Source organism: Zootoca vivipara, chromosome 1 (genome assembly GCF_965207765.1).
Source record: "Zootoca vivipara chromosome 1, rZooViv2.hap1.1, whole genome shotgun sequence".
NCBI classification, from domain to species: domain Eukaryota; kingdom Metazoa; phylum Chordata; class Lepidosauria; order Squamata; family Lacertidae; genus Zootoca; species Zootoca vivipara.
The window spans coordinates 1,229,613-1,256,246 of NC_142582.1; the positions used below are offsets into that span (position 1 = coordinate 1,229,613).

The 26,634-nt window shown below is 44.4% G+C and overlaps 1 protein-coding gene across 5 annotated transcripts; it reads left to right on the top strand.

The window, feature by feature from the left end:
* The first annotated feature begins 255 nt into the window (after positions 1-255).
* KMO (kynurenine 3-monooxygenase) lies at positions 256-26,583 on the top strand. Of its 5 annotated transcripts, none has more exons than XM_035139797.3 (16): positions 256-353; positions 811-903; positions 4,343-4,412; positions 7,531-7,628; positions 9,229-9,318; positions 10,968-11,016; positions 12,589-12,676; positions 14,108-14,273; positions 14,617-14,688; positions 16,518-16,639; positions 17,978-18,125; positions 20,407-20,464; positions 23,972-24,054; positions 24,138-24,239; positions 24,342-24,401; positions 25,776-26,583. In XM_035139797.3, exons 2-16 carry the CDS (start codon positions 850-852, stop codon positions 25,944-25,946), a joined length of 1,431 nt encoding a protein of 476 aa, XP_034995688.1. In that variant the 5' UTR covers positions 256-353; positions 811-849; the 3' UTR covers positions 25,947-26,583. The 5 variants fall into 5 exon arrangements, with proteins under 5 accessions (XP_034995688.1, XP_088531803.1, XP_088531805.1 ...); XM_088675677.1 differs by having other exon boundaries at positions 273-353; positions 7,531-7,659; XM_088675679.1 differs by having other exon boundaries at positions 293-511; positions 7,531-7,659.
* The last annotated feature ends 51 nt before the right edge of the window (positions 26,584-26,634 follow it).

The window sequence follows — 26,634 nt, forward strand, 5'->3', positions numbered from 1 at the left end:
TTGCCCTTATTTTTGAATTTGTGGACCACAGGGAAAATCCAGTTCAGGGGAGGGAGAGAGCGAGCGAGCAGTGACTCAAGGGAATGCCACACAGCCACCAGACTTTCTAAGGAGTGCCGAAAAGTGTATATAAGACATGGATTAGTTCCAAGGATAGCGAGTAAATCATTGACAGAGATGTCCATCAAAACATACACACAGCAGATCAATCAGGAAAAGTGAGTCAACTTCACTTACATCATCCATCGCTGACCTGCCCTTTGGACCCAGGCACAGCAGCACCTTTGAGGACAGAGCTCAGGTGGGACAATGTGACCAGACTGCGGCAGCCAGTAACAGCCTGAGGAGCTAAGGTACTCCACAACCCCAGGGAGCTTAGAATCAATTTTCTTAAAACCCACATGCTTCCTTTCCATGGGTCCCGTCCCCCCCCACCATCATGCTGCTTTTAGTGGCCTGGAATGGGAGTAAGTGATCAAACAGGAAAGACAGTGGGAAACACGTCTCACAGGTAGGTAGGAGCGTGTTTTCCTTTTGTCCAACTCTGCAGGAGGCTTCTAGGTCCTTAATCAGCAGGGGTGGATAAAAGAAGTTGGTCTCTAGGATTTTGATTAAGCATGTGATATTCAGGAATGTATTCAATATTGGTTAGATTGACACTGACCAATGTGAAGTTTTTGGGATGGAAGAAACAGCAGGTTGTGTGAATCCCACTTGAGTGCTCCCTGTCAAATGTTCAGAAGTATTCTATTTATGCTGTAGAATGAACTGCCAGCTTCTCCTTCCCTTAAAACATTTTCTGTTGAGCAGGAGAGATATAAATGCACTTTGCCTGGAGAAAAAGGTACCATGGATCTTTCAGCTCCGCAGAGGGAAAAAGTGGCTATCATTGGAGGAGGTTTGGTAAGACACTTTTATTTTGTTCTCTAATGATTTACTGAAATAATAAAATGCTGACTATTTTTATATATAGAAAGATCCATCACTGTGGGTTCACACATAATGCTAAGCCATAGTTTAATAAATAATTTCTTCGTGCTGTGTGTGAACTCTCTGCCATAGCTGCCAAGTCCCGGTTAGAAAAATACGGGATCAGCAGCTCTGCCGGCGCTGCCCAATTTCCAGTGCCCAGACATGGGCAGAGCGGCACCGGAATAAATCCGGGGGAATTACAGGATATTTCGCCATTCGGGATGACAGCGGGAAACAGCTTTAAAAACGAAAAGAGGACAGGATCACACTTCAGAATGACCTTAACAGATTAGACAACTGGACCAAAGCAAACAAGATGAATTTTAACAAGGAGACATGTAAAGTACTACACTTGGGCAAAAAAAAAATGAAAGACACAAATACAGGAAGGGAGACACCTGGCTTGAGAGCAGTACATGTGAAAAGGATCTAGGAGTCCTGGTAGACCACAGACTTGACATGAGCCAGCAGTGTGATGCAGCAGCTAAAAAAGCCAATGCAATTCTGGGCTGCATCAATAGGAGTATAGCGTCTAGATCAAGGGAAGTAAGAGTACCACTGCTATTCACCTGGAGTACTGTGTCCAGTTCTGGGCACCACAGTTCAAGAAGGATACTGACAAGCTGGAACGTGTCCAGAGGAGGGCAACCAAAATGGTCAAAGGCCTGGAAACAATGCCTTATGAGGAACTGCTTAGGGAGCTGGGTATGTTTAGCCTGGAGAAGAGAAGGTTAAGGGGTGATTGTTGTTGTTTAGTCGTTTAGTCGTGTCCGACTCTTCATGACCCCATGGACCATAGCACGCCAGGCACTCCTGTCTTGCACTGCCTCCCGCAGTTTGGTCAAACTCATGTTTGTAAGGGGTGATATGATTGTTGTTGTTTAGTTGTTTAGTCGTGTCCGACTCTTCGTGACCCCATGGACCATAGCACGCCAGGCACTCCTGTCTTCCACTGCCTCCCGCAGTTTGGTCAAACTCATGTTCGTAGCTTCGAGAACACTGTCCAACCATCTTGTCCTCTGACGTCCCCTTCTCCTAGTGCCCACAATCTTTCCCAACATCAGGGTCTTTTCCAAGGATTCTTCTCTTCTCATGAGGTGGCCAAAGTATTGGAGCCTCAGCTTCACGATCTGTCCTTCTGGGCTGATATGATAGCCATGTTCAAATATATAAAAGGATGTCATATAGAGGAGGGTGAAAGGTTGTTTTCTGCTGCTCCAGAGAAGTGGACACGGAGCAATGGATTCAAACTACAAGAAAGAAGATTCCACCTAAACATTAGGAAGAACTTCCTGACAGTAAGAGCTGTTCGACAGTGGAATTTGCTGCCAAGAAGTGTGGTGGAGTCTCCCTCTTTGGAGGTCTTTAAGCAGAGGCTTGACAGGCATATGTCAAGAATGCTTTGATGGTGTTTCCTGCTTGGCAGGGGGTTGGACTGGATGGCCCTTGTGATCTCTTCCAACTCTATGATTCTACGGGGGTTTCCCAGGGAAAACGGGAGACTTGGCAGCTATGCAAGCTCTCTGCAACAACTTAACTATGGTTTACTGCCAGTAAACTAGGGTTTGAAGACTTGGTTTTTGCAGGCTTACAAACCTTTGTTTGCTTTAGCTGTGGCTTAGTATTATGTGCACCCCCATCATGCTTCCTTAAACCATGGCTTGTTCATCCATCCTACTCCAGATACTCACAAAGATACAAAGGTACAAGACAAGAGCTGCTGGAAAATAAACCAAATTTTGGAAAAACATGCTACGTAGGTCAACTCATACTTAACTTATAGTTTGCTGAGCCAGTGTCTTAACTCTGTGCATATAGCAAACATGTACCGGTAGCTGTAAAATTGGTATAAGCTACAGTTTCTGAGATAGCAAAGAATTGCACCTGGGCTTAAATTTAGGGGTTTTGCTCTCATAGATCTTTGCTTATACAGTTAATGCTTTAACACTTGTTTGCTTCCCCTTAACTGGGTCTATGAACTAGCTGACTAGATTAGTGCTTCTCAAACTGCTCATAGGAACCTTGGGGTTTTGCATCAACATCTGTATTTCCTACAATTTGCAGCTCCCATGGCATGTCTGATGCATTTTAGGATGTGCCTTCAGTTTACACAGAAGCTGCCTCACAATTCTCCCCAAACCGCCCTGTTCACAGATGCAGACTTTGGGGAGAGGTGGACAGTGGCTGAAGAGCACAAGTTCACAGAAGCGCAATGCACAAGAGCTTGACGATCCAGCATTACATCAGCCTACAGGCACTGTATATATCAGCAGCAGCACCTGTTCACTTTACAGCAGGGGTGGCCAACTTCCAAGAGATAGCGATCTACTCACAGAGTTAAAAACTGGTAGTGATCTACCCCCTTTTTGGGGGTTCAGGTCAAAGTTGATGAGCTTTTTTTGCTTTTTTTTGGAATAAGGAAGGCCCATTCTTGGGGGGTTCAGGTTGAAATTGTTGAACTTTTTATAGGGAGGGAGGGAAAAGCCATGTTTTTAGGGGTCCAGGGCAAAAATGTTGAGCTTTTTTTTGGGGAGCCAAACTTGTTGAGCTTCTTGGGGGCCCCCAGTGATCTACCACAGATGTCCAGTGATCTACCGGTAGATCACGATCTACTTGTTGGACGTGCCTGCTTTACAGTGTTGCCAAGAGAACCTTTATGCCAGCAAAGTGTGAGGGTCGCTTCAAAAAAGATATAGGCACAAATGCTGCTTCTCTTCTTCACTGAATAACAGAAATGAGCTATTAAGAAGTGTAGACGGGTTTTCCTTTTTGTTTAGTGAATCCTGTGTGGTGGCTCAATGTCAGGACTACATTCATGCAAGAAACATCTGATGAATATATCTGATGATATAAGAATGTTTTGCATTCAACACATAACATACCCTTTCCATGTTCTAGGTAAAGGGTAAAGGGACCCCTGACCATTAGGTCCAGTCGTGACCGACTCTGGGGTTGCGGCGCTCATCTTGTGTTATTGGCCGAGGGAGCCGGCGTACAGCTCCCAGGTCATGTGGCCAGCATGACAAAGCCGCTTCTGGCGAACCAGAGCAGCACATGGAAACGCCGTTTACCTTCCCACCAGAGCAGTACCTATTTATCTACTTGCACTTTGACGTGCTTTCAAACTGCTAGGTTGGCAGGAGCTGGGACCGAACAACGTGAGCTCACTCCATCATGGGGATTTGAACCGCCAACCTTCTGATCGGCAAGCCCTAGACTCAGTGGTTTAACCCACAGTGCCACCTGCTGTCACAGTACCATGTACTAATGTTTCTTTATTCTCTTTTGTTGAAAAGGGTTAAGGTGTTTTGAACATTATAGGGTGGTATTACTATTCGACTCTAAAATTCTTCTAATGCTTTTCTTGCAGGTGGGTTCTTTAAATGCTTGCTTCTTTGCAAGAAGGGGCTTTATAGTGGAAATATATGAAACCAGACCAGGTATGTACATTTTGATATTTGCAGGGTTGCAATCTTTTCCCAAATGCATGCACATCCCATTGACGTATGTGGAGGTTGCTTGCTTGTGAGCATAAGAGGCCTGCTGCATCTTGTCCTCATAGCAGCGGATGGAAAGCCAACATACATGACATGAGAGCAAAAGCAGCTGGCATTTATAGGCCTGCTGCCACAGGAGAACATTGCCATGATGACAAGGAGCCACTGATGGTCTTATCCATGAATTTGTCTGTTGATATTCTCTATATTGTCTATTAGCCTTTTATTTATTGCCATCTGCTTGTCTTTTTAGAGTGGAGTAAAACTATATTTTGAAGTCATAAGTTCTATATTTTTGCAGTGGGAACCTCTGTGAATACACAACAAATATTGTAAGTAGGGATGAGACTCCAAAAAAGAATGCAGAACAACCCGGAACAATAATAATCCAAAAACACTTCAATAAATACCCATCTAGTAGGGTAGATATATGTCCTATTTTTCCATGACAGGTCCTCTTTATCATGGGCAGAGTCGCCATAGCGATCCATAGTTAAAAGCAGAAGTCAGCAAATGTGTCCTCTTTTTTGCTCTTCAAAATATGGCGACCCTGGCTGTTATGTTGTTGTCGTCTGTTTACAGTATTACATTTATAACCCACACGGCAGAAACAACTTTTTGAAAACTACATTTCTCCTCCCCTTGGGACAAGACATCCTTAGATAGTTCTAGGTGGGTGTTTTCTGTCATTGTATAAGACAAGGGCTGCCCAATACATTTTGGCACCTGAGGCAAACCACAAAATGGCTCCCTCAGGAATAAAGAGCTACATCGGGATCTGCTGCCCCTGTGGATCCTGCCGCCTGAGGTGGTCGCCTTACCTTGCCTCATGGGTGGGCAAGCCCTTAAAGAATAAGACCTGGCAAATCTCATCCAAAGGAAATCCGCCCAGAAAGCATGCTGCCATCGCCCAGGCCTTTTCTCTAGATTGCCAAAACACAGACAGGATGTTCTTATTCTTGCCTTTTAGGCAGTGTAAAAACTGAGATATGAAAGCTAGGAGCTAAATGGCACCTTAAACCTAAGTTATGGGCACAACAACAGAATGTCTAGGTGTACTTTTTTTAATAACAAGAATACAAAGCTGGAAATGAAGGAACTGCAGATAAAATATTAGGTTCAATTTTCACATGGTCTAGTCCTTCCTCTGCCCACTCCCTAATATTCTTAAGAGGGTTTCTTCTCCGGTCTTCAGAGAGTACCTGAAAGTGGGGAAGCAGAATAAGGTCCTCCTTCCCTTCCACTCTGCAGTTTTACTCTGAAATCTTAGGCACAGTACTGGACCCAGAGCTCAGAAACTACTCACACTAATGAAATTCCCTGTCATTAGTGCCTAGATTAGAACAATGGGAGTTTCAAACTCTGCTTTTTGGGCATGGGTGGTTTCAGACCTGTACAAAAATCCTGGGTTTATCAAATGCCCAACCACATTGTCACAGAACAGACCAACCACAGGGTCCTTAGCTGCTTTGAAGCTAGGGGCTTGGTTTTCTGTTTCTCCCCCCACCCCACCCCCAAAAAAGTCCTGTCTCATCTGCATCAAAACCTTCCTGGGGCACATATCCCTTGTTGTCTTTGGGGAATGCTTTTGCCGCCTCCTTGTCTGCCAGTGCACCCTCCCCGGAAATATGCATGTTCTTGAGGTTGAAGCGGTTCTTAAAAGTGTGAAGCTGGCTTTGAATTCCTTTTTCCAGGCTGCTCACCCTCTGGAAGGTTTGCCGTTTGCACAGAGGGAGAGAGCCTTTTGGTGTCACTGAGGTCCATCAACAGGCACCCGTTTCTGACTCAGCTTTTACAGTCACAGGTTTAATGTCTTCTCAGTCTTGACTAAAGCCTTGTCACACCCCTGGCTGGTCACCTTGGCAGGTAATGAAGCACTTGATGCCACAGCCCCATGGATCTCCTTCTTTGCACACCTTGATGGCACGGATGCTGGACTCATTCAGGCCAGATCCCCGTGCCAGTACAGACAGTCGTGCCGCCTCTCAAGAAGTCCAGCACAGCCAGTTTCTCTTGCTTTGTGGGAACACATTCTGCTTTTTAGCTTTCCCACACTGAGGAAGAAGCTGCCTTGTGTTTGGGGGCCATGCACTCCTTCCCCTTGCTCTCAGATCACCTTCACTTGCTCTTCATGTTCATGCTAGGCCCATTCACACACCCCAATGCTAACTCTATCACCATGCCCAAACACTCTCCCAGGGGCACTGCAGTGGCTGATGGGATTCCCAACTCTTGTTTCCTGCTTGCCTGTCCCTTTATTGGAGTTTACTTTGGAATTCTTTGAATTGTTTCTTACCTGTTAAAACTTTAATGATCATAGTGAGAGAACAAAGAATCCATTTCCTAGGAATGGCGGTGCTCCCAATTAAGAGTTCCACACCCTTCCTCCCTAGTCACCCACGTCACTACTGAGTCTTGTAACCTGAGCTCGTACCCTCTGTGCTTTCTGTTCTGCCACTTTATCAGCTCTTCTTGACCTTGGGGAGAGTGGATGAATGCTTTCCAGAGACAGCGAATCTACTAACTCTCTCTCTCCCCCAGTGCTTCTTCTCCATGCTGTTCCCCATCCAGTATTTCCCAGCTTCTGCCTTCTGAACTATGTCCCTCTGCAAGCCACTTTCCTAAATCTATATTGTCCTCCTGCTCCTGGAAAGATTCAGGGGGAGGGGGAGGCTCCCACCATTCTTCCTCAGTGCAGCCCTCCTCAGCATGGTTCCTGACATTGCCTAAGGAAAGTGAGCGTGTACCATAATAGACCTAACAGCAGTGGCTGTTGAAGCTCTTTCTAAATTAATGTGGTCATCCATTGCAATAGTGTCACACACATGACGAAAGTGCCACCTCGTTTCATCCCCTAAGGTTTTATCTTATAATGGTTTTATCTTACTTGTAGATTTTTAATTTTAAAATTGAATTTTAACATTGTATTAATCTGCATTTTAATTGAATTGTTTCTTTTATACTTGCGTTGATATTTTTGTTGTTAGCCGCCCTGAGTCCGGTCTTGACTGGGAGGGGCGGGGTATAAATAAAATTATTATTATTATTATTATTATTTCAGATATCCGTGATTCCAATACAGCTCGTGGCAGGAGCATTAATTTGGCCTTGTCTCACAGGGGACGGCAAGCTCTCAAGGCTGTTGGACTGGAAAAGCAGGTGACCGTACATTTAAAGGATGAAACAAAATGTAATACCTTTGTGTTTGGTTTTTCAGTACTGTATTGGACTGCTGGGTAGTTTGAAGGAACCAAGGGTTTTAAGAAGAGCTTAAAACCAGGACACCCTGAAAGTTCTTTTTTTATAGGAAGACTGCTGAATTGTTGAGCTTTTCATAGGAAATCACCAACATTGTTTTTTTAGTTGTTGAGCAATACATCTTTTTAAAAAATTAATCTACCTCCTTCCAAGGAAAGACTGCAGTCTGGGACAGGTTTTTAATACAGATGTTTTCAATGCCAGACAGAAAGTTACTTATGAGATTCATCATTCCAGTTTCAGTATACAGCTTAAGTGGTCAGAGCCATTTCCCAGTGATAAAATGCATCCTTTGCATGCAGAAAGACCCAAATTAACTCCCTGGTATCTCCAGGGACATAGAGAGTAGAGTTGGGGGGGGAGAGAAATAATGGCTGGGCCCCCTGTTCTTTACTGCTTTATAGGTAACTACCAGCCCTTTTAATTATGCCTGGAAATAGATAAGCAAACAGTGCATTGCAACTATTTAAGCACAGGAGAGATGTGTTCTGTGTACACTTGAGAAACCGATGGTGGTGCAGGGAAGGGAACTTAGGGGAAAATATTGTGTGTGTCGTCGTCGTCCCCCCCCCACAGACACACAGTGACTAAGCTTTTGTGGGGCAAGGGCTGCGTTGACCCATGGTCAACTCTCCAAGGGCCAAAGTGCAACAGAGAAATCAAAGTGCTGTGGAGAGATCAGCAGGGGGGACACATTTTAGAAGTCACAAAAATATTTTGGCACCTGAACGACATCAGGGGGCCTATGGAAACAGTCAATGTAATGTATTATTATATTGTTTGTGTGTGTGTGTGTGTGTGTGTGTGTGTGTGAGAGAGAGAGAGAGAGAGAGAGAGAGAGAGAGAAAATTATTTTTGGACGAGGGGTATTGCCCCCTTCCAAACAAACAAACAACAACAACAACAACATCAACCTCTTGGTGGGCCATAAGTAATGGTTTAAAATCAGTGCTTTTATAACCATATAAGTAATGATTTAAAAATTAAAGTAATGTTCTACACAACTTAAGAAGGACGTGGGTGGCGCTGTGGTCTAAACCACAGAGCCTAGGGCTTGCCGATCAGAAGGTCTGCAGTTCGAATCCCCGCGATGGGGTGAGCTCCTGTTGCTTGGTCCCAGCTCCTGCCAACCTAGCAGTTTGAAAGCACATCAAAGTGCAAGTAGATAAATAGGTACCACTCAAAGCGGGAAGGTAAATGGCGTTTCCGTGCGCTGCTCTGGTTTGTCAGAAGCAGCTTAGTCATGCAGGCCACATGACCCAGAAGCTGTCTATGGACAAATGCCGGCTCCCTTGGCCTATAGAGAGAGATGAGCGCTGCAACCCCAGAGTCGTCCGCTACTGGACCTAATGGTCAGGGGTACCTTTACCTTTTTTATACAACTTAAAATACAACAAAAGCTGTAAAGATTTAGAACCTTTGGGAACTCCAGCCTGTTGCTTGCTACTTTTAAAGATGCCCTATCTCTTAGGATGCAAATGTTTCTCTTTTCTGATTCCAGATTGTGTCTAAAGGCATACCTATGAGAGCAAGGAGAATTCACACGCTCTCAGGCAAACAATATTCAATTCCATATGGGACAAAGAGCCAGGTATTATTTTAAGTATATATATATATATATATATATATATATATATATATATATATATATAAATGTAGAAGGCCCATGTTTGTTAAAGCACAATGTTATCCGAAACTGCTTACCCGATCGATCGTTCTCAAATTTGGCCACATCCTCACATTCCCCTACGGGAGTGTTTCCATACACTTACATTGAATAGAACTCACCTAGGACAGGTAAAAAACCTGGATTTTTGTAAAAAAGAAAGAAAGAATTGCACCCTCCTGTGGACATCTAACTCACACACGACAAAAATACTTCCACAATTCCGCCCACTACCCATCAACCCCCACCACCCCGACACACAACCTGCCCCAAAGACCTACCCCGAGACCAGGCCGAGCCCCATCCTGGACCGTCCATGGAATAGACTGCTGTAAAGCCCTCGCCCGTACTGGAAATCACATCCCCACAAAGGACCAGACCAACCCGAGGCCACCCACCTCACCAACCCCCTCCCACCCCAAAGATCACGCCAATGTCACGGAGCAGGCCGCCCTGAGACCAGGCCGATCCCCATCCCCTGCCCACCCCAGAGATTGTGCCGATACCACAGAACAGTCTACCCTGAGACCAGGCCGAGCCGGACTCACGCACACCCTGGAGATCCTTCCACCGCCGCCAACAGGGACCACACCGCCCTGAGACCAGACCACCCCAGAGCTCCCATACCCCCCGGAGATCACGCCACCACCACCACGGACCCACCCTGAGACCAGCCCGCTCCACAGATCTCCCGACGACAACCTCCAGCCCTCCCCGAGACCAGCCCACTCCAGAACCCCCACACCCCCGGAGATCCCGGGGGCCAGGGCAGACCACATAACGGACACCACCGCCAACACAACGGAGGCCAGGATACCCGCCTCCTCCCCTACCACCAAACAGACCGGACCACCCCAACAACCCCTCACTTCAATGCGTGGCAGGGTGCAGCTAGTCCCTTTATAAAATAGTTTTTAGTCTTTAATGGTGTCTTTTTGTGTATAATACCCAATTCCTACTATTCCGCTGATTATTATACTGCAAGCACACATGAGGGGCTGCACTGGGCATCTTCCCACATTGCTCTCCCTTCAGAATCCTTCTTATTGAAAACTGAGTCATCTGCAAAACAACTCTGGAAAACAGGCCAGCACACCTTTATTCTCATGATGTCCAAACCCAGCCTTACAACTTATTTCTCTCCAAACAAACCATGAGCGATATTCAAGGTTTGTTCATGGATTCCTGATTGTGATTTGTTTTGGGAAAACAAACAGAAGTCAGGATCTGGATGTCATGACAAGCCACTTGGGCTATTTTCCCAGTGGCACAGCAAGAGCGCGGCTTCTGCTGATAATGGCGGGAGATCACCTTGGGGTTTCTATTGCGTGCCAATCACCATAAAAGCAACAGCTACTTGATTGATCAGTCCCAGCACACTTCCATTCAGGAGAGCAGTAAAGACACACAGCTTCCAGCAACTGAAGACCCAGTTTGGGGTAGTGATAAATCGCAGGACCGCTGTATCCTAGGTTTGTGATGCATGGAAATTTAGGGACTTAATTGTGACCTTTCATATATGTTACAAGACATTCAAACTTACTCTGTGTCTTATGGGTTTCCCCCCCATGCAGTACATTCTCTCTGTGGATAGAGCAGATTTAAACAAAGATCTGCTAACTGGTAAGTATGATTCCTGCCCGCCCCCATTTTCTGTCATTTTTTACCTCTTAAAGACTCAGATGATGGAGACTGTAATTACTCAATCAAAAATGAGATATAAGAAAGACTGAGCGCAGTGCTACTCACTGGCTGACTGTGTACATATTCCTAACCCAAACCATGGCTGGTGTGAATGCACTACTAGCAGACAGAAACTTACAGTAAAATTCATGGCTGCTTCACTCCTCCCCAGTTCTGCTGCTGCGCTACCCAAAGCTAAGCCATGGTTCTAATTATAGGAGAAGTGGTTTAGACAGGGGTCCCCAGACTATGGCCCGGGGGCCGGATATGGCTTGAAGGCCTCATTTATCCGGCTCTGCCGCCTGCTGCTACCACCCGCTGTTCCCGGCGTGGTTGCCCACTTCCGGGTCAAAAGAGGACTGGAAATAGCCTGCGCACACGTGCAAGCGTCATTTTTGGCGCACTTTTGGGTCGGAGGAGGCAAGCTATTTCTGGTGCTCCTGCGACCCAGAGTGCGCCAGAAATAGCGTGTGCGCACGTGTATGGGCGCGCGCTCCCCCGCCCTCCAGCCCACCACACGATCGGTGCTTTGGGCACTGGCCCAAAGCGCGGTAAGTATGGGGACACCTGGGTTTAAATATGCATTGGCTGCGCACATATGACAGATTGTTCTAGAATCAATGGAGACAGAAGTACATGTTTTTTCTATGTAGCTCATCCACAATCTGGATCTAGTGCATATTTTTTGCCCCTGAATGCACTTCTTGAGAAACTGGTTGTATTCTGAAAATAAAAGCTCATTGCAAATAGCTTTTGCATTACCTTACAGTGTGTCCATGTAAGGACAGATGCCAGTGGTCTTGGCAATGGGAGTGTTTGTGTATCCACACATATGCCAAGGGGAGCATAGAACAAGAAGGTTATAACCATTTCCCTCCTCTTTCAGCTGGGGTAGGTGCAGAGAGGGAAAGACATGGATAACCTAATCTAGGGGTTTCAAATGCTAATCAGGTAAACCCACCCACTATTATGGATGGCCTGATCTAGAATCAACTAGATTGATTCTTCCCTGAAAACAAATACCTCTCAGTACAGCAAATGTGTTCAAACCACTTTCATAATAACTTAAAATACTGCTACTCTCTTCACTCTCTCTGTGATTCAAATGTCGCAAGAAGACAGCCCTTTTTCCTGTGGTGACCTCATGCCCCCTATAATCCTGGCAGCCTCCCCCTTTCTTGTCTGATACGGAATGCCTCACCTTCTGTCAGGGTAATGACTCTGTCACCACCACTGCATTTGTTCTTGGATGGCACCTCTTCAAGCCCAACTCCTGATGAAACTGGCTGGCTTCAGACCTCACATTTACTAATTTCAGAAATTCTGGGGAGAACCCGGTGCCCAAGGTTTTGGGGGGATCCTTGCCCCCTGCAAATCCATACATGAACGTTACCTTGCAAATAGCTGTTCAGCCATTCATTAGGAAAAATGTAATTTCATTATGCAGCTCCCAGTTTGGGTCATATTTGTGTTCAGTACAATATATGTAATATGTACTGTGTCTTTCTACAGCTGCTGAGAAATATCCTAATACTAAATTATACTTTGGACACAAACTGCTTCACTGCAATGTGGAACTGGGGACACTGACCTTTTCAAGGTAATCATTATCTCCATCCTTCCTGAACATGCTGATAATTAATCAGAACCCAAACAGCGAGTTGACTCTCTCCATCCCTCTTGGTCTGGTGGGGGGGGGGTCTGGGAAGGTGCGCACCACCAGGTGCAATTGCTCCAAGAGTCATTAGATTTTTCAATAGGACATGGCACCTAAATAAATTAACAATGTAATCCTTTGCATGTTTATTTGAAAGTACACCTCACTCAGCAGTGGAGGAAGCCGCAGGGGTGCCTCTGGAGTCTGCCTCCTCCCACTCAGCCGCTCTACAGCTGGGGGGGGGGGAAGCAGTGGGCAGGAGAGAGACATGTGCCTCGGGCAGACTGCAGGCCCCGTGGTGAGTGCCGCACAGCATTTTGTCACCCCCCTCAGTGGTGACACCCCCCCTTCCTCCACCCCTGGCCTCACTGTGTTCAGTGGCTTAAACCCTAGTAAATGTGTTTAGTTTTGTAGTCTAAGAGCATGATAGTAATTTTCTTTGACGAAAAGTTTTATCACTAAGGTAGTAATTTTCTTTGATGAAAGGTTTTATCACTAATATAATAATAGCTGCCTCTTTCATTGAGCTAATAACATAGTAGCTTATACTGGGCAATGACTTCATAATCAGAAGATGTCAGTTCCTCCTCAATAAATAATTTCTTAAAAATAAAGGGCAAAATGTTGATTTTTTGAGCCCAAACATTCAATAGGATTGTTTACATGTTACATTCAACAATTGTACAATCTGTGTGTCCATGTACACAAATTACTTAACTGTACGCTCAGACAGTTTTACAAATGTAACCTTAGCAAGTGGACAGTCTGTGTACTTCTCTGCACAACTGTTTACTTTTATAAATCAACTAGTGTATACTCTTTCACACTAACACTTGTTATATATGCAGAGACAGCTTGTATCTGTATGAACAAGCCTAACAAGAGCGGCTTTTTGTGTTAAAATTTTTAAAATCAGTATGCACAGGCCTGAGATTGAAAAGATTGCAGCTGCTTGAATAAGTGGAAGAATGGACTAAACAGCGTAAATTGCACAATCTGTTTTGCATATACTTGCATTTTTAATACTATTTCAGGGGTCAACTGTTGTTTTTGGAGTATTTAGGGTTATTTCCAGCCCACAACGTGGAAAGAAAGTTAACCTTCTCTCTCCCTGCTTTCTCAAATCCATTTGAGCAAAACTCAGTGAGGATTTTGTGTGTGATATGTTTTATAAAGTCCAGACTTTAGAAAGGGGGAGAAAAGCAAACCCTTAAGGTCTTAAAATGTAATGCTACAAAGAGAGGTCCGAGCAAACAGATGTCCGGTTTGGCCACCACTGAAAATACAGTAATATCAAATAAAAAATGCAAGATATGTTTGATTATCAGTTAGTGTGAGGAAGTACAAATTCTCTGCTGCTGTTCTCCTTTCTAGATCAGACCAGATGTCAAAAGAAGTCAATTGTGACCTAATTGTAGGCTGTGACGGAGCCTTTTCTACAGTTAGGAAGCAGTTCATGAGACAAACACGTTTTGACTACAGCCAAGTATATATTCCTCATGGATACATGGAACTGAAAATACCCCCAAGGGATGGAAATGTAAGTGCAGCCATACCTTGGTTCTCAAACGCCTTGGTACTCACATGTTTTGGCTCCTGAACGCTGCAAACCCAAAAGTGAATGTTGTGGTTTGCAGATTATTATTTTTTTAAGCCAGATATCTGATGCGGGTTTTGCAGCTTCCAATTGAGTGCAGGAAGCTCCTGCAGCCAATCTGAAGCCACGCCTTGGTTTTCGAACGTTTTCAGAAGTCGAACAGACTTCTGGAATGGATTACGTTCGAGAACCAAGGTACGACTGTAGTGGTAACAGAGTCTCACTTGGTTTCCAAGTTGACAGCTGCATAAACATTGACAAACATATTTCTGCCCCTCTCTTTCAGTTTGCAATGGAACCAAATTATCTTCACATCTGGCCCAGGAATACATTCATGATGATTGCACTGCCAAACCTGGTAGGAGAAACAGTACATGTTTCAAACTGTCTTTTTAGTAGTAACACATAATTTGAAATGTCAATGTAATTTCAGGATGGTTTAGATTTAGATTTAGATTTCTGGAAACTAGAATAACAACAAAGTACAAACGTTGTTGTAGTTGTTTAGTTATTTAGTCATGTCTGACTCTATGTGACCCCATGGACCATAGCACGCCAGGCACTCCTGTCTTCCACTGCCTCCCGCAGTTTGGTCAGACTTCATGTTGGTAGCTTCAAGAACACTGTCCAACCATCTCGTCCTCTGTCGTCCCCTTCTCCTAGTGCCCTCCATCTTTCCCAACATCAGGGTCTTTTCCAGGGAGTCTTCTCTTCTCGTGAGGTGGCCAAAGTATTGGAGCCTCAACCTTCAGGATCTGTCCTTCCAGTGAGCACTCAGGGCTGATTTCCTTCAGAATGGATAGGTTTGACCTTCTTGCAGTCCATGGGACTCTCAAGAGTCTTCTCCAGCACCATAATTCAAAAGCATCAATTCTTCGGCAATCAGCCTTCTTTATGGTCCAGCTCTCACTTCCATACATACATCATTACAGTGACCTAATGTAACTAGTTGAGACAGGGACAATATTTTCTATCTACTGACAGAATTAACACATATCTTACATGCTGTCTTTGGGAGAATAAAAGGCTAAGGAGTAAACCCTACACAATTCCAGAGTGGAGTCGCTGACTGTTGGACGGTGCCTTGTATGCTTCCTTCTGGCAACTCCTGCAGCCAAGCGGGTGCCTAATGTATTGCTCTGCTTTCTTTTGGGCCCCATCAGGGGATCTTGTCATCTGGGCAGCCTAGGACCTTGACACACACTGCCCAGTGTTGCGCCCCAGGGAGGCACTTCAGTGCTGCTAAAACAACAATTTGTCTTCACTTCCAGAGGCACACTCCATTGTCTCTTGAGAGGCCAACAAAACCCACATCCATCTAAAAGTAATTGCAACCAGTAGACCTGTAACATAATGTTGCAATGTTTCTCCATCCTTGAAGAGGAATGCTCCTGTTGTGGTTTCAGATCAGAGGTTAATTTCAGGGTAGGCTGAGGTATCCCACCACTTTCCAGGGTATTTCTGGAATAGATATAACAAGTATCAATACTTTTAAAAAACAAAATCTCTCTCCTTTTCGTACCTTTGTGCTTTCTTCTTCATGTTGTTCCTCTTTGCTGTAACATTCTCCCCTCAGTTACCTGAGCTGAAGGGTGTTTAGAGCCAGGTGAGTTGGAACACCAAGATAGCAGTTTTATTTTGGACATCCAGATGAAGACTCAAGACACCCTGCTGTGCTCAACTGAGTTGTTTTTGGTTTTGTTTTGTTTTGGAGGGAATATTTATCACAGGTAACTTTTGAAGAATTTAGAAACAACATTTTTTGCACATATTTTATTTCCCCCCTCAAACACTGCTTTTCTGTCAATTTAAACTTCATTTTATTTTATTGTAATTACTGTATGTTGTTATTATGGGATGATGAGAGTTGTTGTTCAACCACAACTGGGATCCCAGGGTATTAGAAGGGTGGTTGCAATGTGTGTTGAAAACAATATAAGACCTGGAATAATATGTGTAATGTACATCTGTACAGTATTTTAGACAGACATGTATACTGTATATACTAAAATGCAGATAGTATGTTACCACAGCACTTGAAAACTTTGTTTCCAAAAATACATTTAACATAAATGAATCAGTGGAATTTATTTATTTTTTGCTGATATTTCAGGAAATTACTTTCAAATTTAAAACTAACCAGTGATATCTCTTCTTTCAAGTTCTCACACCCTTTTTAATTCATAGGATAAGTCATTCACATGCACTCTCTTCATGCCTTTTGACGATTTTGAAACACTCACAACAGGAGACCAAGTGCTGGATTTTTTCAAAATGTACTTTCCGGACACAGTTCCTCTGATAGGAAAGTAAGTTTGCCACTTACAGCCCTTGAATGAACACATGAGATCCCAGAATGAATGGAGTCCTGCAGGCGGCTCGCTCTAATTAATGGGAGAGATAAAAATGGAGAGGAATGGCACAATAGCTCTGGAGGTGAACCAGGCAAAACAAAGTGCTTTCATATCTAGTGAATCAGCATTAACAAAATTCCTTCCAGCAGCACCTTAAAGACCAACTAAGTTTTTATTTTGGTATGAGCTTTCGTGTGCATGCACACTTCTTCACACTTCTTCAGCATTAACAGTTATTAATGAATCTGTCACCTTTATCTTACCTTTTCAAATAGGACGCGAAAGGAATATCTTTCATTTTCAGGAATTTACAAATCATCACAGTATTTATAAATGAATTTTATGATTACTAAAATTATTAACAGAAATTATCATATATTAGCATAATTCAAATAAATATTTTATTATTTCGGATGCTGAAAGTCAGGACCTTCATGGTGGATTTCTCTGAAAGGCTACCAGTTCTACACCAGCCAGCCAGACAGCTGTGTAGTCTCCATGTGTGTGTGAGAGAGTGGTGCTGTGCAGGAGAGTTTTGCCTGTGCAAAAGGGACGGGCTCCACTTGAAGCAGGATGGAATCAGACTGCTGGTGCTTCATATCAAAAAGGTGGCAGAGCAGTTTTTAAGCTGATAGTGAGGGAAAAGTCGACGGGAGCTGAGGACTTTCCAGTGCAGAGCAAATCATCCCCATGCATCTCTCTTTTTGTAAACAGCCTTGAAATAATTGATAAAATATGGCATATAAATGTGTTAAATAATAAATAAAACTTACTCTGGGTGTTTACCAAGAAAGACTAGACCAGCTATAAAACAAGCCTGGAGGAACTCCCTCCAACCCCAAATTATAAAATCCTGGTGACTCTGATTAAATTCCCATTACCATGTCTGGATTAAGCTTTAATCAGTGTTTCTTTCATGCCTACAAAAAAATCGGCAAAGGAATGATTTCAAAATGGCACAGAAACCCTTGGGAAGCCTCAGCCACACTTTTGCCTGCAGAAAATCTTTCATGTAGAAAAGATGATTTTGTGAATGTGTTTTCTGTTAAGTTATCTGATGTTTTGCTTTTGTTATATGCTTTTCGATCCTTTTTCTTTTTCTTTTTTGTAAACATCTTTGAGAGTTTTGTAACTTTTAATAACTAAATAAAGCTTATTTTTAAAAAAAATTAAAAGAAAGAAAGAAAATCTTTCATGTAGAATATGTACTAATGTACCATTTCCTTCTGTATCTTAGGTTTATAACATGGCCATATTTAGCATTTGATACATGCTCTGCTATTTCAATTTCAGGCAAGAACTGATGCGAGATTACTTTTTGTTGCCAGCCCAGGCCATGGTCTCTGTGAAATGCTCCTCGTTCCACCTTGGCTCTGGCTGTGTGCTGATGGGAGATGCGGCCCATGCGGTTGTGCCCTTCTACGGACAAGGCATGAACGCTGTGAGTCAGAGAGTCAGCTCTGCCATTCCTAACACTTTGTCCCTCTCTCTTGGGGAATTAAAAATCCTTTTCTTTTTTATTTAAAGAGATTTAAAAATCGCCATGTAGAGTTTATTGGCTTTTAGAACTGAAACACAGCTTTGTGATATGTGGCACTTCAGGCTACTTCTTCCCCAACTAAAAAAAGTAAAGCAAAAACCGAAGACACAATGTCCCAAGCATGCCAAACTAGCAGGTCAGTTTGTTGCATCCCATTTTTCCATGTGAAAAGGGCCAGACTTTAGTGAGCATTCTATTAGAGGAATCTTTCTGGTGTGGTTCCTAACAAAAACATAGTAAAAACACATGCTAAAAACTTCCCTTCTGATGTCTGTTGAAAATCACAGAGTTGTTTATGCATTTGACATCTGCTCACAGGGTAGCTCCCTGTGGTCTAACTTTGGCCTTGTGGGTGGCTCAAGCAGTCCGGTTGTCCACAGCGAGAAGAGTCTTGTGGATTACATACTGGATCTGGACTGGATGATCACTTATGTTAGTGCATTTTGTAATTTTATAAGGTTTGTAACTTCGTTGCTCGGTTCAATATTTTCCCATGGTTTTTTTAAATGAATTATGATATTTTATATAATCTGACGCTGCTGTTATTTTTGTTGATTACAGTAGGGTTACCAGACGTCCCTGGTTTCCGGGGACAGTCCCCGGATTCTCCCATTTGTTCCCAGACAAAATCTGTCCCCGGAATCTCCCTGGATTTTAATTAATGTCCCCAGATTTATGCCTGGGGACTTCCGGCGAGGCAACATGGCGGGTGCCATGGCAGTGAATAGCTCCAGAGGTCCGGCCAGGTCAAAGTTCCAGCCAGCCAATCCACTGGCTGGGGGGGGGGCTATTTACATAGCTGCCAAGTTTTCCCTTTTCTCGCGAGGAAGCCTATTAAGCATAAGGGAATTTCCCTTAAAAAAGGGGAGAACTTGGAAGCTATGTATTCAAACCAACTCCTGCAGAGCCGCCTGCAGCAGAAGTGCCCGCAGCGCTCTTCTGCTGTGGGCTCTGTGTGCCTGAGTTGGGGGTGGGGGGGGCGAGTGAGGAGCTGAGACAGTGAAGAAGAGGAGGAGAAGCATAGAAAAGAGCTGTGCCACGTTGCGAGACACACACACAGAGAGACTGAGACAGAGAGACAGAGCACAGCAGAGGCGAAATGAGGGGGAGGAAGGCAGGTGGGTGGACAGGCTCCTTTGCTTTCTCTCCCTCCTCTCTCTCCAACAGCCACTGTGGAGATGGTGAGTTTAACGGGAGGTGAAGGCGCTGCGGCGCCCCTAGTCCCTGGTGGTGCTGCACTGCCTTCCCACCAGGAGTGGGGTGCAGGCGATGGGGGTTGAAATGTTCTCGGAAGAGGAGCCTCCCTCCCTCTGCGCTTCCTCTGGCACCGGCAGCCTCTCTTGTGAGGATGCGCAAGTCCACTGTTTGTCCACCTCTGGTAATGAGACACCACCACTGCCAGTTAAATCTCCATAGAGATTGCACTCGCCCTCCAGCGGTCTCCTGGTTTTGCGAAGCCGGTGCTTTGTGTGTGCGTTTTAATGCGTGTTTTCCCAAGACCAGCGAGCATCCCTCTCCCCCAACCTCTTTTTTTGGGAGGGGGCATTTGTGTGTTTGTAGATGGGCTTCACTGCCTGCCTTGTGTTGAGGTGCACGCCCAACAACTTTGGGGTTCACCCCAATTAAAAAAGGACAAGAACTCTGGGCAACCTTTTCCTAAAATAATAAAGCATGAAATTAAAAAAAAAGTGTCCTCGGATTCCTTGAAAAAAAATATGGTAACCATAGATTATAGTCTAGTCACGACTTGTTGTAATTGCGGAGTGAATTTCTGTTTAATTCTTATATATTGATACTTTGAATGTTAATTTTGTTGTGTAATATTATATCCTAAATGCATTATTGGCTATTACTTTATTTTATATAAGCTGTTTATTTTAAAGTTGTATTTTTTGTTATAACATTTGCACTGGATTGGGATTGTTATAAGATGCATGATTTTTGGTGTGTTTGTGTGTGTTTGTGTGTACACATATATACAGCTTTATGTATAGCAATATAGAAATATGGTATACAAATTAAAAGTGAAATGAACATGAAATGAAATATGCTGGCTGGCAGCTGCTTTCCGGGTTTTCTGGAGATGCTGGGGTTTGACTCTGGCACCTTCTGAATGCAAAGCATCTGATCCAGCCCAAAGGTCCTATCCTAAGCTGGTTTTTTCCTTCAACTCCTCCTTCAGGGATTTGAAGACTGTCTGGTTTTTGATGAGTTAATGAACCAGTTCCAAAACGATATAGGTGAGTATATGTTTCTGTCACGAAAGACCATTTTCCTCATGAGCCTGAATGAAAACTGCGGCTGTAATAGTCATTTCAGCTTGTTAGCCCTCTTCTCAAACGCTCCCTCTTCACATCCTCCCTGCCACCCAGCATTTGCTCTGAAGGCCTCTTGAAATCGAGCAAGTTGGTTACAGAAAACCTCCACCAAGCAGGTGCTTCCTCTCGCTAGGATTCAAAGCTGCCCCCAATATTGCTACATGGCACCCCAATCTCCACCGCAGGGCGAGAGTCATTGGAGTTGTGGGTGCCCTTAGTTACCAGAATCTGTGTTTCCTTTAGGAAATGAGGCACAGCAGAGAATAGCCAGCTGGGTAGGAGTGGAGGCGCCATAAGATGGTGTCCCCAAACCCTTTACCAGTTAGACTCGTCAGAAGGATATCAGGCTTGAGTTATTAGCTTCTTGGGCAAGTTATCTGCCTTCCCCCCTTACCACATGCACAACCTTCCTCTTCCTGGACCACCCTGCCCCCCCCCTGCTGTGCCTCTTGCTTCACCCACTTTCACATCTCCCATTGCTCCCACAGTTCTCACCTACCTCCAAGTTTATCAGGTGCTCCATAGCCATTTTCTAAGAATGCCTCTGAGCCTGAGTCAACATAGCACCCAAAAGCATTCTGGGGAAATAATGATGGAGGATAACTCTTTGATGTACTTTGTGAGATGCTGGAGCTAATGGGATAGGCTATGTCCTTGTGATGCTAGGCAGGCACAGAGAGTTGTGTGAAGCAGGCTCCACTCCTCAGTTTTTTTCTCCTGCCTGGCACAGCAGTTGCGACGTACAATGTCCCCACCTTACGCCTTTTGTTTCCAAACCTCTCAAATTATAAAAAGCACTAATAGGGATTTTTGAGGTAACACTAAACCTCTCCACTCTTCCCTATAGCCTTGTTGTAATCCCCCTATCCCTTGTGGGTTTTACAAATAAAATGATAGTACTTTTCCAGCCTGAACGTGGCCCGGTATCTTCTTACGCTCTGGGGTGAATATGAGACTATTCTTAGTGTACACACCAGTAAGGGGTTCTCCTCACTTGAGCTTTCCCCACTGTGAAGCTTTCCTCCCTCCCGAGGAAACTTTGTGTCTCCCTTGAACCAGTCTCCCTCTTCCTCCCCCTCTTGGTGCACTCCAGGGACAACAAACTATCCTTTCTGCCTGGGATAGGGGTTTTGTCCTTTTAATGAGTATCCCCACCAGATGAGCAAGAGATACCTCTGCTGGAAAGATCACACTAACGGTAGTTTAAATGGCACTTTAACTTAACATTTAATGTCTTAAAATCTGAACGGTTGCATTCAAGTTTCATGTGTACAAGCATGTGGTTTCAATAGAACTGTTCTTGTTAAGCATATTATTACAAACCTAACCAATTCTTCATCTACACCTACTCTAGTAACCTACTCCACGACCTCCCACACGCTCACGCTCCCAAAACCCTCTCTCCTCTGAATTAACAAAACAAAACAAAACAAAACAAAACAAAACAAAACAAAACCTCTCCTCAAACCCCATTCCTGCTTTCTTCCGATCAGCGTTATTATCTTTACCCTGCTTTATTCTGCAAATTTCCTGGGTGCCTGTGAACATTTCTTTCTTTCTTTCCTTCTTTTCCAGCCTCTCTCTCAGGCCCTGAGGCAGCTTTGTTTTTTGCGGTTCGAGGACCCGCCCCCCGCAATAAATAAAGACACAGTGACACGTGGTATTAAGGTTAATGGGTAGAATAAGGCCACAACTTTATTGGTTAAAGCAAGTGAGAGGTATTGGCTTAGGCATTGGACTCCCTAGCAAGCGTGACTCCACCCCGCTCGGCAGGGGGGTCATATTAGATTAACACCCCAAGGGAGGAGCCTGTTGATGCAAATACAACTGAAAGCTCACCCTGGTGCCACCGGGGTCATGCCATGGCCCTAGCCACCCGCAGGGCGTAGGACGGGATCCACGACCGCCGGATCCCTTTAAGGGGATACCCCTATAAGAGGAGGGTTGGATGATGGCCACAACCAGTCCTCGAACACACCAGACAACTCCATATTCCAATGCCTACCGCCAAATACCGAAGAAGAAGTTGTGACGAATTGCTACGAGGTAGGCGAAAAAACCAAGAGGCCGGTGCCAATTAGCCAATTGGAGAAAAAACTCCTACCCGGACCCTTTGGGCCACCAAAGGCGACCCAAAGGCGACCAACCGAAGTCCATAGCAAGGTCAAAATGTACCTGACTAAGGGACGACCTAAAGGGCGGGTGGGTGGGAGATCCGATGAGGTGCAGGGGCGAGAAGGGGCGATCTGGAGCCTGCTGCGCTAATTTAAAGACCTGTTAGCTCCGCCCCCCCAGCTGGCCCTATTGGCCAGCCCTGAGCGCGGCAGGTAAAGGTGGAGCAGGGGGCGGAACCCGCCCCCTGCCTGCTGCGTAGAGCGGGTCCCGCCCACAAATTCCCCCCTCTCTGAAGAGGAGGGATCTTCACAGCTTTACTGATTGGAAAGATGAGGAATGCTGTTTATTCCTGCAGCGTTTTGGCGGCTTTTTGCAAACGCCACTGGTTTTTTCTCCAGGGTTTCTTCCTGTCCCTTTTCTATTTAGTTTGTGGATTTAAGGGGTTTGTTTTCTCTTCTGGCAGTTTGTTTCTCTTGCTTTCTGTGTTGCTTTGGCAGCAAACGGAGTGGAGCCCCTCTTGATGGGCGCTTGTGTGTATTTGAGGCAGTTGGACTTGGCCTATTTTCTCCTGGTCCACGGTGTGGCAAAAGGTGATTCAACATCCTGCCAATCCTCCCGGTCCATGGTGGCAAACAGAGTTGAGAGCTTATATTTTGTAGTCCAGGACTGTGGCTGTGTAGGGTCTCTGTCTCTTTGTCTTATGTTTCTCTGACTATTATGGAGCCAGCCCAGGCTGTGGCTGAGCCACCACTTAAGAAAACGAAACAAAGCTGAATCACTTGTTGCCCTCTAAAGGGCATGTTGTTTAGTCGTGTCCGACTTCATGACCCCATGGACCAGACCACACCAGGCACTCCTGTCTTCCACTGCCCCCCGCACATGCACCAAATCTGCTCCTCCTGCCCACCCCAGGAACCTTCCTTACAGGGGTTTCTTTTACACAACATTCATTTCCGATGCACTGTTAGTGAAGGTTTAGTCTATTGATCATAATTTACTTGCCTTTCAGATATCTAGCACATTTCTTCCTTTAGATTTTTGAGCCATGGAGAGAGGAGGTAGGCAGACCTTTTTACTTCAGTGACTCTGTCAGTGTTTGCTGCTTGGCGAATCCGGAAAACTGAGGAGTCAAGCCTGCTTCACACAATTCTTTGCCTAGTGTCACGCGACAAAGATATAGCCCATCCCATTTTCTATAAATAATAATAATTTGCAGTCTAAATTGAAGCCATTATTAACTGCACCTGCTTTGCTGAGTGCAAACCGAGGCTTACCTTCAGCGTAATGAGTGAAATGACCTTGTTTCTTCCCCAGGTATTTGTCTCCCAGAGTTCTCAAAGCTGAGAGTACCTGATGATCATGCAATTTCAGATTTAGCTATGTATAATTATATAGAGGTAAGTTAAATAGAGTTAAATAGAGAGTGGGTGGCAGCTGAATGATGAGAGATGTTTCCAGACGTTTCTCTTGGTTGTTTCAGATGCGGGAGCATGTCAATTCAAAGTGGTTCATTTTCCGAAAGCACATTGACAGCTTTCTTCACACCCTCTTCCCCTCCACTATCATCCCTCTGTACACCATGGTAAGACCAGCAATAACTATATTGCAGGGTTTCCCTTGTTTTCTTCATTCCCGGTTGTCATCCCCTCCACTTTCACCTGTATGATTTCGTAATCTGATGCAGGTCACATTCTCCAGAATTCGATACCATGAAGCTGTGCAAAGATGGAAATGGCAGAATAAGGTCAGTGGCATCTTAGATTAATATGTTTGGGCTGGGTGCATAGTGATATAGCCATGGGCGTAGCCAGGATTTTTGTATGGGGGGGAGAGAACAGGACTTGCTTAGGAGGGGCAGAACCAATAATGATTGGTCAGTTAGTTATTTCTATTGTTTTACTTGGTCTGCCCCCCCCCCAGCTACACCCATGGATATAGCCAACAAAGTCCTACTCAGAGTAGATCCTATAACAGAAAGGGGAGATTAAACACCTTTTACTCCCTTTCTTTGATGACTGCTCGTCTAGGTAGACCAGTCATGCCAGAGGCTTCCACATAGTCCCTCTAACCGTGGATGACAGGGCTTTCCTGGGATCCAAGGTACAGTGGTACCTCGGTTTATGAACAAAATTGGTTCCGGAAGTCTGTTCATAAACTGAAGAATTCATAAACTGAAGCGAACTTTCCCATTGAAAGTAATAGAAAGTGGATTAATCCATTCCAGACGGGTCCGCGGAGTACTCAACCTGAAGCGTACTTAACCCGAAGCATGGGTGTAATTGGTTCCGGAAGTCTATTCATAAACTGAAGCGTTCATAAACTGAAGCGAACTTTCCCATTGAAAGTAATGGAAAGTGAATTAATCCGTTCCACATGGGTCCGCGGCGTTCGTAAACCGAAAATTCATAAACTGAGGTGTTCATAAACCGAGGTTCCACTGTACATGTATACAAGGAGAAGCAGAGAGAGCAGTTTACCTCTCTCCCCCCAGAGACCAAAATAACTTGCTTTTGTCTGTCGACTTATACACACACATAGCATAAACCAAGTGACAAGGCACCTAAGAGTTTGGAATAAAATACACCCAAATGCACTCTTAATGGAGTTAAGAAAGAAAAGAGAACCAACAGAAGAGACAGAATGTTGCTCCGAAAAAGAAAAAAAAGGAATGTGTGTTTTATTTGGCTTTATCAAGCTCTGTTTATCTGGGTTTTATGTTCTCTCATATTAGTATCTGTTTAACAAAAGGCAGTGTACAATTAAAATAATGGGTTGAATCCAATTTATTCATAAGTACCATTGATTTCAAGGGGTTTACTCTGAGTATGATTATGCCTGGAGCCCATTGTGATTTTAGAATGGTTTTTAATATATGATTTATTAAATTAAATATGGAGTGATATGTTATGCATACCGCAAAGCAACTTGTGCATTGTCTGTTGTATACAAATATTATATCTTTTATTGTGAGCCTTTAAAGATTCTAAAATTTATTTTGAATGGTATCTTATGTAGTTAGTGTAATATTCCAAAATATTTAACTATAGACTAGTAAAAATATTGCAAACTATTTTCTCCTGCAACATTTTCTAACTCAAATTGGATTTCTTCTTAAAAGGTAATTAATAGAGGCCTCTTTCTCACTGTGGCTATGACAGCAGTAAGTGGCATCTATCTGCTCAGAAATGGCATTAAGCTACAAATTGACGTCTGTGTAGAGAACCTGTGGAAATGGACACTTAGCCTCAGAAAATTTGGAAATGTACCACTGGTTACCCAAAAGTGTTAAAAGCAAGAGAAAGAAAGAAATGTATTCAGTGTTTTAATTTTACCTCTGCTTGGAAAGTCGGAACGACAAAGTATTCCCAAAAGACTAATTGTGCTACATGGTGCTGGATCCAAGTGTTAGAATGCCATCCATATGGAACCCAACCAGGGCCGTCTCAAGCAGGTCGGGCGCCCTGGCGCTGATGCGCGGAGATCGCTCCGGCGCCCCCACCCTCGCAGCGCACAGCACGGCTTTCCACGCGGCTTTGCCGTGCAGCGCCCCCCCTACCGGCGCCCCACGCCACCGGGACTACACCTAGAGCCGGGCCTGAACCCAACACAAGACACTTGCCATAGACTTGAGTGCCCTGCTGTCATCTTCCTAAAGAAATGGTATGTGTCCCTCAAGAGCCTGAGGGCCTCCAAGCTGTTCTACCATACTTTCCCAAATACCAGCATCCACTTTTACACACAAGAGGACATGTATAAATTAACTGCATTTTGTGAGTTTTAGAAAAGTTATGAGCTGCACTGAACTTGCAATAGATCTGTATCCAATTTTTAAAGTGTCAACCAGTTTTCCAGTTTCTTAAGTGAACTGTTGAACTACAATGTAAACGAGAAACAGAATCAGCAATAAACTTGGCATATAAAATTCAGGTTTGTGTGGTGCTTTTTTGTCACATAGAAACTAATAAATATATATATAT

Bases quoted from the DNA above. Each gene is read 5' to 3' on its own strand.
- KMO (XM_035139797.3), top strand. From the start codon at position 850: ATGGATCTTTCAGCTCCGCAGAGGGAAAAAGTGGCTATCATTGGAGGA. The intron at 11,017-12,588 runs GTAAGTATGATT...GTCTTTCTACAG, and splicing joins AAACAAAGATCTGCTAACTG to CTGCTGAGAAATATCCTAAT. The intron at 24,055-24,137 runs GTAAGTTAAATA...TGGTTGTTTCAG, and splicing joins CTATGTATAATTATATAGAG to ATGCGGGAGCATGTCAATTC.